The sequence below is a fragment of the Leguminivora glycinivorella genome, chromosome 8 (assembly GCF_023078275.1).
Source record: "Leguminivora glycinivorella isolate SPB_JAAS2020 chromosome 8, LegGlyc_1.1, whole genome shotgun sequence".
Classification (NCBI taxonomy): domain Eukaryota; kingdom Metazoa; phylum Arthropoda; class Insecta; order Lepidoptera; family Tortricidae; genus Leguminivora; species Leguminivora glycinivorella.
Window position 1 is genome coordinate 25,027,075 of NC_062978.1, and position 14,702 is coordinate 25,041,776.

Consider the following 14,702-nt stretch of genomic DNA (forward strand, 5'->3'; position numbering starts at 1 on the left):
AGTGGTCATTTATTTGACAAATTATAGTGCAATATAATTTTATGCTACAATGATGGTGACATGGTCATATTACCCGTGAGTATTTGTTTTTAAGAGAGTTCAGTGAAGTCTGTTGTGATGGTGCAAAGGAATTGTAAACTTTCTGTGATGCTTTCAAATTCAGATTCTCGTCATTCGGAGAGGTAAACTGTGCCTGAAAAGTTAAAGTTTTACATGTTGTGAGTTAGGTTTATGAAGAAAAGCTACTTTTAACTGACAGAATAAAACTTACCGAAGCATTTTTAGCTTGCAACAGCGCTTTAAATGGTTCAGGATAATTGTCGTCTTCACTTACTTCATCTGAGCGTTTTTTTGGAAGGGAATCGGATGCGGTTGGCTTGAAGCTTCCCTTTCCTCTCTGAACTGGCCGCCTGACTATTCTCATGACTTTCAAAGTCGTCGTTTTCAAAGGGTTCGTCTCAGTGCTTTGTTGAACATTTTCTACAGCAGCAGGTAGCTTGGTCTCTTGACTAGGGGTCGCTTTTTGACTAGACTGTTGAACCTCATTTGAAGCTGTAATACCAAGACCCGTTAAATTGGTATCAGTTTCTGATTGGCGTTGTTTATACCTTAGTTTTCGAGAACTTTTTAGATCTATCATTTTGTCAGTAGTGGGTCCCCTTTCAGAAATATAAATGGAATTCGTCGTTCCTGAACTGGCAAGGTCTGATTGTTCATTGGTTCTGGCATTGACTCGGCCACGTCTTCGTTGAGTGACTGCACTGGGTCGAGTTGAAGCTCTTCGATTAGATTGTGTCACAGGTTCATATTCTTTAAAAACCGTTTTGGTTATTTCTTCTAGAGTTGAATTGATGACTTCTATTTTGCTTTCATCTATATTGGGAGAAGTCACCTCTGGTGCTTTTGAAGTAGGAGTGGGTTGGGTTGGAGCTGGTCGGTTGAATCGCGTTCTGCTTCTAATGACGTTAGCTTTAGGCGTGTCTTCTTCTGTTTCGGGCCTGCTACGCGTCCGGCTGTTAGCTTTTCTCGAATCGAAACGTTCGTTGGCAGTACTTCGTTTACTTTCTGGTTCAGTGACCTCTTCAATTTGAGGATCACGTGTCCTTGTTCTCCGCACAGCTTGCCGCGGCGAGGTTTCTTCTCTTCTCCTCGACCCTCTTCTTGGAGTAGAAGCATGCTCCTGATCAAAAGCGCTGCTCTCTGTGGACGTGTGTGTTGACAATCTTCGGCCTACTCGCGTCGTTCCCTCCGCCTGGAAGTAATAACAATTATCCTATTAGGAACGAACTAGAATAATTATATGTAGAAGAGTGGCTAGAACTAAAAATAACCCCACGGGAATCGTGACGCAAATCTCGAAAATATCAAATATTATAGTCGCCGTTTGACATAAATACGAGTAAGTATTAGGAGTATTAGGCAGTTGATATGCGTCAGTGTCAGTTATATGGAACGTTTCTTGTTTTAGCCATAATTATGAAATAACTAGCTTTTGCCCGCGGTTTCGCACGCGCATCAGAGTGTCTTTGTTAAAAGTTAGCTTTTTTCAGTTTCATCCATATTCACTGCAGAGTCATTGATATTCTGTGCCTTCAAACGCCTTCAATAAAGTGTCATTAGTAAGTAACGGAAGCTTGATGAAATAATTACAGGATGAAATAATACGCAAGTACCTACCTATCGTTTGCTATTTTTGAAAGCATCAGTGATTTAATAATGGCAAAAACTCACGATTATTCCAATTATCTTATTAAAAATCTAGATAAATCGAAGTACTTACTTACTGGCAATAAACAATTACTTACTTACTTGTTCTTGAAATTACCTACATCAGTTCCATTGTGAAAACAAATTTTATTGACCGGTTTGCATAGCTGGGCATTAACTCGTTAATCCGTTAATCGTTAATTAACGAAGTTAACATTCCGATTAACGGATTAACTTTTAAGTTAACTTTAAAAAATGTTAACGGATTCGTTAACTTCCGCTAAATTTCATCGAGTCCGTTAATCGTTAATCCAGTACCCCAAGCGGCTCGTTGCGCCGCGAAAACCACGTTCTTACTGCTACTGTAAAAGCCCGTAGTACGGCAAAACCTAGGATTTATCGGTAAAAGCAGATCCGTCGGTTATAAACAGTCTAAAGACCAATTGGCGACTTTGGGTCACTTATTCGAGAATCTTATTAGGCGTGCTAGATCGATCACTAACCTGGGAATGAGTGCAATCATCAGGCATGACAGACAAATCGCGCAACCGACGCATCGAGTTAGAGTCCGGCGCGGGCCTTAGATTACTCTACCAAGTTATCGTGGCCCACAGCATCGAGTTGTCATCTCAAATCTCAATTTGAAGAACCGACGCACCACGATCGCGACCGCATGAATGACCCAATAATTACCAATCCGAAGTAAAACCTAGGATTTGGCCAACCAACGGCGGTAAAAGCCCGAAGAGACCGTAATTATTACATTTCGGTTTTTTACCGATTGGTGTCACAGGTTTTAATGGTTTTTGGTGGATACTTAGTAAATAGAAATACATAATACCTACAGTGAAGTCCTATTTTTATGACATGTTAACGGATTATCGACTAACTTTAACTTCCGTTAAATCTACCGAAATGTATCGCTTTAACGATTAACGAAGTTAACTTCTTAAGTAACGGATTAACGATTATCGAAGTTAACTATTTGATTAACGGTGCCCAGCTATGCCGGTTTGATCATCGTGGTCAATATTAGAAATCGTATTTAAGGTATCGCATCCTCGCCTAAGATAATAGTTTCCTTCGAAATAATTATACAATTATATATTTACACTACAGATAAGTACCTACTGAAATAGATGACTTCGTGTGCTTGTTTTCAGTCTTTTTGAGTTAGTTAGAGAGAGTTAAGTCATAGGATTTCTCGCCGACGCATCCTATTATTATTATTAACTACTATAGTGAAGACATGAAAGTATTTTCCAAAGATTTAGCCCGCATATGAAAAATACGTTTTTTTAGAAATGAGACCTAGCTAGAGTAGCTAGATAAATTTTTCCGTCCCCGAAAGCTAAAGCTAAACACCGTAGCTACTTAGATGTATATACAAAAATGTGACGATCGCTCTTGTGTGCAAAGTTGCAACTCGCAAGTTAGGTAATATTGATGTTCCGCGCATTGTTGGCATCAACGCTAAATCATCGCACTTTCTTTGTTTCTACTTTAGATGGTAGATGCATTGGAGTAGATGTCGAAATGCATTGTTGCATCGTATGTACGTTTTAAATAAATGGCCACTGCATATATGCAACGGTTTTTTACGTGACAGAAGCAGGTTTGAAACTGACAAAAGATGACGGAACAAAAAATGGCTTGGCCCGTGCTACGGCCCATGTTCCATGGCTACAAGGTACTTATACAACTTAAATTTATAATACCTAACGTAGGTATTATAAATTTAAGTTTGGAGGTCAATATTATTCTTCTAATTATTTTCATGCCCATAAAAAACCCCCAGTGACCCAGTTATCATAGCATTCATAGCGATTCACATTTTTTTGCGACTTAGCCGTAGACATCGCTGCTAGCTTTTTTTATACCACGTCAGTGGCGAACAGGTATACGGCTCGCCTGATGGAGAGCGATTACCGCAACCTATAGACGCCTGCAACTCAAGGAGTGTCACATGCGCGTTGCCGACAGTTTTGAACTTGCAGTCGTCTATAGGCTACAGACACTACTTACCACCAGGCGGACCGAATGCTTGTTTGCCACCGACGGTTTTTTAGTATAAAAATTTTCTTATTATAAAACTTTCAGAATGATATGATATCTCTATGAATACAAAATTATCTCAGGCTACTAAATTCCTACATTTTTGTGCACGTGTCTTCGAGTCCACTTCAGTCAAATTAATGAGTGCAAACAATGTTTAAATGAAGGCAGGCTAAAGTGAGAGGTCCACATATGGCAATGTCCGCACATTATGCCTACATCAAACCATATATGTGGCACACCACACGTGTCGTTTAAACTGGTTTCAAGCCCTTAAATTTAAAGCTTAAAGCCTATGCTTATTATAGGCTAGTTAGTGTACGTACACACGTATTACACAGTTACGATTGGAATCGACTATTTTAAATATAATTATAATACATTGCATCTACATATTTTTCAAGTACAGTCCTTTGTCCAGAATCGAGACAGTGTAATAGGGTCATATAAAAATTTAATATTATTTGATGCGTAAATAAAAATAAAAATTGGAGTAGCACCTTTTTGAAGTTACAATTATATTTTTAAGAGTTTCATAAAACATTTATATTATCCACGTGGATAAGTGATAAAAATGGAAGAATAATACGACGGCAGGGATAAATTCTTGTGTCTTACCAGTTTATTTCTTCATGACCCAAATAACTGGGCATTTTGCAAATATTTTCGACCTTCTAAGTTTACAAAAGGCTTTGGCGGTCACGAAGTTCAAACTCACGACCCGACTTTGCGCACTAAGTAAGCATATGACAAGCCATTTGTGAGATAATGGATTTAAAAGGCTTTGATTAATTTAATAGTGTTAAAATTACTAATGTACATGCCTAGTAAACGAAATAAGTCAAGGTTTTGAGGTACCTATCGGATTTTATTTAGGTTTAATGCAATCTTAGAAGAAGGCTGTAACTGTAAGGCCAATGTTACTCTGCAGCGACTTGAATATACTGCGTATATGTAGGTGGACCATTTTTTTCCGAGTTGTCCCACTTTTTTTTGGATTTGGAAATTTTTGGGAGAAAAAAATTGTCCCAGGATTTTTTTCCAATTCCGTTAACATTTTTCATACATTTTGTACGGCGGAATGGAGGGGTTTGAAAAATGTATGGAAATCTTGGGACATTTTTTTTTCTCCTATCAGGATCGAAAGACCTCGCGATTCTATGAATCGCGTAAAAATAAAATACCCATGTTACAAAAAAAGTGGGGTGGACAACTTTGAAAAAAAATGGCCCATCTACGAGCGTTTCGTTTCGTGAGCGTTTGTGCCATTCGGCTATGTAGCCAGTCCTACAATACAGCCAGCTCTGAGCAAACATAATTAAACGATAATGAAATTAGCGGTGTCTGTGATTTATGACATAATACCGCCGGGACAGAGCGCTGGTAGCGGGTGAAAGGCAAGGCGACCACTCGCAAATTGTAGGGTGACAACGTTTCATATTATAAGTTATGATATAATATAACTTATATGTAATATAAGTTCTTCAGAATTCGGATATATATGTCCCTAAAAGGCAAAGCTGACAGTGTAGACCATCACGTCTTTTCTTTTACATAAGGAAAGCTAATATTCGTGGCGCTGGCGGTGTACCTACAGTCCAAAAATAAATTATTTTGTATTAACTTAAATTAACCTAGTGGTAAGTACGTGCGACTTTCGTTCCGGAGGTCGCGGGTGCGAACCCCGGCTCGCACTAATGAGTTTTTCGGAATTTATGTGCATTGTGCGAAATGTCATTTGATATTTGCCAGTCGCTTTTCGGTGAAGGAAAACATCGTGAGGAAACCGGACTAATTCCAATAAGGTCTAGTTTACCCTTTGGGCTAGAAGGTCAGGTGGCAGTCGCTTTCGTAAAAACTAGTGCCTACGCCAAATCTTGTGATTAGTTGTCAAAGCGGACCCCAGGCTCCCATGAGCCATGGTAAATGCCGGGATAACGCAAGGAGGAGAATGAAAAGACATTGAGATTCGTAGCTGAGCATTTCTTTTTTTTTGCCACTTTTATGAAGTGTGATATTTTTGAAAAAAAAATATGCTATTTCTACTCAGAATTACTAGCTTTTTCAATCCTAGTAGTTAAAAAAATTGTGCCATACGATTTTTTCCTACTTTGTTACCATTTTCCGTACATGTTGTATGGGGTAACAAAAGAGGAAAGTAACAAAAATGTATGGAAATTATGGGACACTTTTTGTCTCCCAGTGAGATTGAAAGTACTCGTGACTGAGTACAATTGACCTAAAATTCCCTAAAACAATCAAAATTTTTTTATTCGCAAAAAAAAAAGAAATGCTCAGCTAACTTTGACTGTCATGTACCTAATCCTAACCTAATCTACATACTTATTATAAAGCTATGTTTATGTCACGGCTACTACACACTCATAAAAAAAAAAATTGTTTATTTCGGATCAATTAAAAATCCATAGAACTTGTTAGTATAGACTATATCTAAAATAAGCACAAATATACTAGACGACATTCATTTAAGTAGGCAAATTAATATCCTGAGAGCGATAGCTGAGGTCTACAAGAATTTAGTCAAAGACAACACCTATTTTTAACATAAATCAAGATCAACTAGTCGATAAAATAACGAACGGCTTTATTTGTCATACTACATTTAAGTAAATAACTTGATTTTAATGAAAATATAGCGTAGTAATGTTTTATACGCTCATTAACAATTAATTACCTACTTATTAGAGACACGTGGGGCAACTGTGCATAGGTACTTTATATCTCAAGCGCATAATAATTATAAATCCATATCCATACTCCATACTATACTAATATTATAAATGCGAAAGTAACTCTGTCTGTCTGTCTGTCTGTCTGTCTGTCTGTCTGTCTGTCTGTCTGTTACGCTTTCCCGCTTAAACCACGCAACCGATTTTGATGAAATTTGGAACAGACAATCTTTAGACCCTGAGACAGAACATAGGCTACTTTTTATTTCGAAAAAAAGGGATGAAGGGGTTGAAAAAGAGGTTGAAAGTTTGTATGGGATTTCTTAATTTTAAATGATAAAACCATGAAACTTTATATTTTAGCACTTGATAAGAAATCATTAAACATATATTTAAAGTCACATACAGGTCGAACGCGATTAATTAACATTATTTTTACCTTTAAAATAAACATGGTGGGAAATAAACATTAACTAAAAGCGGGTAGATTATATTTATTTGTCTACCCCGAACATTTATATAAATTAATATCGGGTAGTTTTGCGTTGTTTACATCTCCGGTGACATTTTGCTAGGACGTCAGTCTTCCGCGACCACGGCCAGTGCAACCTGGCCGAAACGTTGGGAAAAAAGGTAAAAATAATCTTAATTAATCGCGTTCGACCTGTATGTGACTTTAAATATGTGTACAAAGCGCGAGAAATTAAAGTGTTATATCATTAAACATCTTGATAAGGGATAGGGATAGCGATAGGGATAGCGATAGGGAAAGCGATAGGGATAGCGATAGGGATAGCGATAGGGATAGCGATAGCGATAGCGATAGCGATACGGATACGGATAATATGGGTATCGTTAGCGGGATACGGATAATCGGTCGGCGGTCTCTTACAATCAATGTGCTCTAAGACGATCGTTGTTTGCTTGCTTGAAGATTACGTTTGCGATAAGTATAAGCAAAATGTAAAAAATTGTAAGGGATAATAGAAAAAAGTACTTTTTACCCACCGATCATTCATAGTGTCGAAATACGGGCTATGTGGGATGTTTATAAAGGTTTCCCCAGCGTATATAGAATTACCTACGCTGTGGTCGATGTGTAATATTTCTACAATCATTGCAAGCAAAAGTATTATGTGCAATCGAAATAATCGCAGATAAATATACCTACAGAGAAACCTACGGTCCCTACGGATCCAAATGAAAATCTTAATGAATACTCTTATTACGCGGGCGAAGCCGCGGGTAAAAGCTAGTAAATAAATATTTATACTAGATATAATTTTTTGAGCCAAGTATTTATTATAAATAGCTCATTAATAAAGTAACTATAAAAAAAATTATCTTTATTTTAGACCATAGTTCATTACAGTGCCACTATACATATATATTATGTATTTATGTAAGACGTTCCCAATGTTTATCTATATTTTTAGGATTCTTAATTTTTAAGTACCTGTTCAGTAACGGCATACCTAAATACCTGTTAGGTATGTTACCTCAGAAGATAGAGTTGGCACTTTTGACGGCACGGTATGTATTGCTATCTCAATTTGTTGTAAATATCTAAGTTCATATTATTAAATTAAAACGGGACTTAATCGCGTAAAACTTACGTTTATATTTAACCCGACGTTTCGGACATGACATAACGTCCGTGGTCACGGGTAAATAATATGAGTGAAGATCGTGTTAGTTTAAATCAATATCTAAGTTCATACTCTAACGTGTACTATAATCACCTAACATTCAAAGCTATCAGTTTACATTACAAACGTTAAATACCCAACCCAATACACGGGTCACCTAGCCACAAGACTAAGTATTTCGATCTGTCACACCGCTTCACCCCCAAACCACGCTACTTTAGCCCCTGTATCACAGTAATAAAGTATGATCTACGAGTAGTTATCTAGACTCGTATGGCCTGTACATATATGTTACACATACACACATATACGTCAACGTAAGTGTTCTTGCGCAATTCAGACTCGATTTTTGACAACGCCCTGAAACGACTGCGATTAAAATTGGGGTCGCACGATTCTGTGGTCTATTGACAATATTGACATTAATAGGAGGCCTAGAATTCAAAATCAGATATAGGATTTCACACTAATTACATCTAAGTACTTGACAGACAATATCAATTGTCAGATCTGTGCTTGATTATTAAATAATAATAACAATAAAATATATGGGGATTTTTTTGGCGTTATTTGTACGTTAATAGTTGTAGGTACTAATTCTGTGGTTATAGTGCAAGAGTGAATAGGATAATATTGAAACGGTGAGCTCCATCTTAGACTTTGACTAGGGTGAATCGCCGATCAGTCTACAAGAAGTAAAAAAAACCGGCCAAGTGCGAGTCGGGCTCGCGCACAAAGGGTTCCGTAGCAGCAAAAAAATTACAGTTAAATCAACCTATCTCAAAAACTATAAGAGATACTTTGATCAAACCAAAAATCGTTGAAAGAGTTAATTAGCATGCATCACCTCTATTTTTTTTAGAATTTTATACCCCGTAGTTATAAAAATAGAGGGGGGGGGACATACTTTTTACGACTTTGAGAGCTGATATCTCAAAAACCGTTCACTTTAAGAAAAATGTTTTTTAGAAAACTTTATATCATTTTAAAAGACCTTTCCATTGATACCCCACACGGGTATGTACATCGAAAAAAAAATTTTCATCCCTCAGTTACATGTATGGGGGCCCCACCCCCAATTCTTTTTTTTACTATTTAGTGTCATAATTTTGTAGCGGTTCATACAACACATATTCCTATCAAATTTCATCACTGTAGTACTTATAGTTTCCGAGTAAATCGGCTGTGACAGACGGACAGACGGACAGACGGACAGACGGACAGACGGACATGACGAAACTATAAGGGTTCCGTTTTTGCCATTTTGGCTACGGAACCCTAAAAAAAGAGTAGGAGTCATAAGCCTCAATTCTAGTATAAGTAATTAGTGAGCTTACTGATGTGCCGACGGAAAGTTTCCAAAATTCTGAAATTTTCACATAGGAAAACTTCGGAAACTTTCCATACTTTGTATGAACAATTGTATGGATGGAAACTTTCCATTTCATAAAACTCCCTTTATTTTTCGTGAAAGTTTCGTGAATTTTTCAAGAAATTTAAGATTTTTTGGGAAAGTTTCCGCAAACTTGCACATCACTAAGTGAGCTGTTAGAGTGTGAACCACCAAGTTATCAAAAACTCATCCAATGTTTTACTTTATTGCATGTAATTATGACCATTATCGTCGGAATAATGGTATGTGTCTGTAGTACTTATGGCTATGGTTGTGGGGATAATATTACTTTTTATTACGATAAAGTCGATCAAAATTCAAGTGCAGGGTGCATGTGCAATAAAAATCAGGTTCGACCAAGCCCTCGTAAAAGCCTTAAGGTGGCAACAATTTTTCGGCACAATTATGTAACAATAATCTTACGAAAACCTTTTATTAAATAATTGATCAAAAACGTCAAACCCGTTCGCCAAGGCGAAATAATTCAAGTGATTCAGAATTTAATGTCATTCCAATTAAGAATTCAATAGCAAATTTGCAAGAAACTAAGTATAGCAATGACTTCCGACAAACCAATGCCGATGTGTTTGAAAAAAGTTCCAGTTTTACTTTATTTGGAAAATGCTCGTGACAGACGGACAGGCAACGAATGAGTTCATAAATATTACAATTTCTTAATTTTAGTACCCATAACCCACTCAGCTGAAGTCTACATGAACGATTAAATTAGGTCACGCATTACGTTTTATTTAAGTACCTACTTAATTAGATTGTCACTACGTGAACGGGACAGTCGCTTTCCTAGATATCTACTTACATAAATACCTAGGATCTATGTACATCAGTAGCAACAGAGTATAGAGGGTATCAGCTATTCCTATTGGTATTTGATATAGATATAGTATAAAATAAAAATAAAAAATGAAAATAAATTGGGGACACCTTACACAAATCAACTTAGCATCAAACTAAACAAAGCTTGTACTATGGGTGCTAAGCGACGATATACATTCTTAAATAGATAAATACACACTATACACAGAAAACATCCATGACTCAGGAACAAATATCTGTGCTCATCACACAAATAAATGCCCTTACCGTGATTCGAACCCAGGACCGCGGCTCAGCAGGCAGGGTCACTACCAACTGAGTCAGACCGGTCTTGACGACCGTATGTATCATTAATCGGAAACTGTTAGGTCCAGTTGCATCAACCTCAGTTAACAGACACAGTCACGCAGCAGTCCATGGAAATTCCCGTAAACAAAATTGCGAACACTAAATTCGATAGCAGACGGTCTTATGCAACCGACCCTCGTATTATTACCCATTTCTTGTGGATAGAATACAGGATATTTCTCTAAATTCCCAATCCTCCGACCAAAAAAAAAAGTGTATGGGTCGTCAAAAAATCGTGAGTTCTAACCTCGGCTGCCATATCATGTCATGAGTCACTTTCGCACTTACAACTTGGCAGACATGGTGACAAATAATAGACAGCCGTCCATCTTAGCCAAAGACATATGTAACTTCGTATAGACGGATAAAGTCTAAGTAAAAAACGTACCTCAAAGCCATAGAGAAAAAGGTACGGTGGCCAAGATGGCGTTACATCTTTGGGGTACGCTCGGCTGGATGGCGCTAATATGAATAATTGACATTTTAACACATATCAACCTAACAATAGGGGCCAAATTGTCAAAACTGAGGTTCAAAAGTTTTAAGCTTGTGTCAAGAGATGGCAGTCTATGCACTGTGATTACACATTTTACTTTGACAGTTCTTTAATACTCGATCCTCTTTGATCTTAGCCCTACAGTAGGTAACATATAGGGCCACCACGAAGGCTACTGCTATTTTGAAAACTTGTCGCATAAGGCCAGCTGCACGCACTACCGTCTTATTTTACTTAAGCCAGCGGTGTAGAAACTAAACCAATTGCGATGTAGTTATCTGATAAAATAGACAATGCGTAGCCATTGCAAATACGTAATAGGAGATTTTTTTCTTTAAAACACGTATTTCCGTGTTTGAGTAAAATAATTTCCGGTAGTTTTATTTTAATTGTACTACCTATCGATTGTAAAAGTAGGAAAATGGGAAAAGATTTCTACACTCAAATTTCAGTGCCACACTTGGCAAATAATGGGTTGAAAGAATACGAAATTGTGACATTGCAGTTACAGATTGCCGGCCTCTCGACTACGCTACGCCACATTTAACCCATATCAGTACAGTTGACTTCTACAACACCCACGGGAAGAAAGGGGGTAATGAAATTCATAACCCGTCTCCACACGGTAATGGCGATATAGAAATTGCTGTTAGGAATATAAACACCTTAGCTTTTAATTAAGACCTGTGTGCGTAGCCGAATGCACAAACGCTCACGAAACTCTCACGATAATATCTCGTAGCTATCTATCTCTATAGCTCTTGTGTATTGGCGTGACAGAGCCAGACTACCTTTCCGCGGCGTTTCGATTTCGTTTCGCTTCGCAGAAATGCCATTCGGCTACGGGGCCTGTTTTTAAAAATGCAAATGTTGCTGATTTTAGGTAGATACGCTAATTACATTATTTGACTTTATATCACACTACACCAATCAATAAGTCACAACAGATCGATCACTTAACACACACACACTATTAATCATAGCAGTGATATCACAATGGTCTGCTTTCTTACATAAAGCCGGGCGAGGTCAAGGTGGGGCGAGAGTGAACGTAACGGGAGCCCGGTTTCGTCGACGGGGGCATTGTAGCCTCCTTTAATCCATACTAATATTATAAATGGGAAAGTGTGTGTATCTGTTTGTTTGTCCGTCGTTCACGGCAAAACGGAGCGACTAATTGACGTGATTTTTTAAGTGGAGATAGTTGAAGGGATGGAGAACATAGGCTACTTTTTGTCTCTTTCTAACGCGAGCGAAGCCGCCGGCAAAAGCTAGTACTTAATAAATCATATATGCAGATTTAGATTATTATTATTTGCAGACGACGCATCGATAAAATTTGACGATAAGATGTTATAGGAACATGAACTCGCATGCAAATTCGCTCGCTGTCCGTTAGAGGACAATTTTTAAATACTCTTGTAAGGTACAGCGGGGCAAATCTCGACTGGGGGGCCAGACGAGACCCTTTATTTGTAACTTAAATAACCATTTTTTAGGGTTCCGTAGCCAAAATGGCAAAAACGGAACCCTTATAGTTTCGTCATGTCCGTCTGTCCGTCTGTCCGTCTGTCCGTCTGTCACAGCCGATTTACTCGGAAACTATAAGTACTACAGTGATGAAATTTGATGGGAATATGTGTTGTATGAACCGCTACAAAATTATGACACTAAATAGTAAAAAAAAGAATTGGGGGTGGGGCCCCCATACATGTAACTGAGGGATGAAAATTTTTTTTCGATGTACATACCCGTGTGGGGTATCAATGGAAAGGTCTTTTAAAATGATATAAAGTTTTCTAAAAACATTTTTCTTAAAGTGAACGGTTTTTGAGATATCAGCTCTCAAAGTCGTAAAAAGTATGTCCCCCCCTCTATTTTTATAACTACGGGGTATAAAATTCTAAAAAAAATAGAGGTGATGCATGCTAATTAACTCTTTCAACGATTTTTGGTTTGATCAAAGTATCTCTTATAGTTTTTGAGATAGGTTGATTTAACTGTAATTTTGGTTAAGTTATTGGTTTATTATATTTGCTGCTACGGAACCCTTTGTGCGCGAGCCCGACTCGCACTTGGCCGGTTTTTCCATTATTACACTATGATGTTGAGTTATACATGTATCCACTGAACACGCCTACCATATATAACCGGTGGACACTCTATTTAATAATGCAAATATTGTAAAACATGGGGAAAATGGATCAGTTACATTTGCCCCCCAGTCGAGATTTGTCCCGCTGTACCTTATTATAAACTGAAATAGATACTATATCTACACTGCTTTCTGCAGTGTATACTGTTGTATTCTGGTAAACTTGTTTTATAGTAGTTTGTAGCAACGTGCACCTCTTGGTATTGTTAATTATCATTATTTAACTATCGTTTTTTTTATATTTTGTATGTTATGTCACCATAAGTTTAAAGCTAAATCGCTCAAGGCCACAGAATGTCCAAAAAGTTCCATGCTTTCACTTAACCGTATCGAATTCCATGCATCTTGTCTTGCGGTGCACCGTCTGCTACCGGCGCCGGCTGCACAAGGTATGTACATTTAATATACTATCATCCTCCTTGCGTTATCCCGACATTTACCACGGCTCATGGTAGCCTGGTCCGCTTTGACAACTAAGTCCAAGATTTAGCGTAGGCACCAGGTTTTACGAAAGCGACTGCCATCTGACCTTCCAACCCGAGGAGTAACTAGACCTTATTGGAATTAGTCCCGTTTCCTCACGATGTTTTCCTTCACCGAAGAGCGACTGGCAAATATCAAATGACATTTCGCACAGAAGTTCCGAAAAACTCATCGGTGCATGCGAGCCGGGGTTCGAACCCGCGACCTCCGGAACGAAAGTTGCACGCACTTACCGCTAGGCTACCATGCGCTTTTATATATGTATTGTATATTCTCCTTAGTTATCTCCTTAGTCGAACAGTCGTGCGATTTGCAAGCTTATCGATTTTATTAAACTATCAAAGGCGAGAGCAATGTTATTGTAATAAATAGAATAAGCTCGGCACGTGCTTCGACTAGGAATAGACCTTGAGACTATGCAAACAAAATTAAGAGTCGCAACGAAGCTGGCTGACCATAAAACCACGACCACTAAAGTTACGTTTTTATTTTAAAATGACACTAAAAATAACATGAAATTGACATGAAATAGTACATTACATCAGAGGCCGGGAAAATGAGAATTTCCGGCCAAGTGGGTATATACGGCCGAGCGAGCGTGCGAGCGAGGCCGGATAGGGCTACGAGGCCGGGAATCCGTTTTCACGCCGAGGCATGTATAGTGCTTTTCTCAAACATACAATGAAATTAAAAAAAAATGCTCTAAAGGACAATATTTTATAAAAAAAAGTTACTTTGCAGGCCTAGGCCTGAAAAATAATATGAAATCCCTTTACAGTCCTCTCGAGTTGTTGCGCCCAAAAAGCGATACTTCCCAGCCCATTTTAAGGAACGTAAAGACAATATTTCATTGCATGTTTGAGAAAAAAAAATTGTTGTCACTATTGTCAGG

At 37.9% G+C, this 14,702-nt stretch overlaps 1 protein-coding gene across 11 annotated transcripts in view; it reads right to left on the reverse strand.

The window, feature by feature from the left end:
• The window catches only part of LOC125229246 (mucin-17-like), a 148,223-nt gene that overhangs the window by 15,210 nt on the left and 118,311 nt on the right, over window positions 1–14,702 (reverse strand). For 10 of the 11 annotated variants that reach the window (XM_048134064.1, XM_048134062.1, XM_048134063.1 and 7 more), the window contains 2 exons: window positions 272–1,252; window positions 74–193 (listed from right to left, as the gene is read on the reverse strand). In XM_048134064.1, the coding sequence (XP_047990021.1) occupies window positions 74–193; window positions 272–1,252 (1,101 nt within the window). The remainder of the gene's footprint in view (window positions 1–73; window positions 194–271; window positions 1,253–14,702) is intronic. The other variant, XM_048134056.1, reaches the window with a different exon arrangement.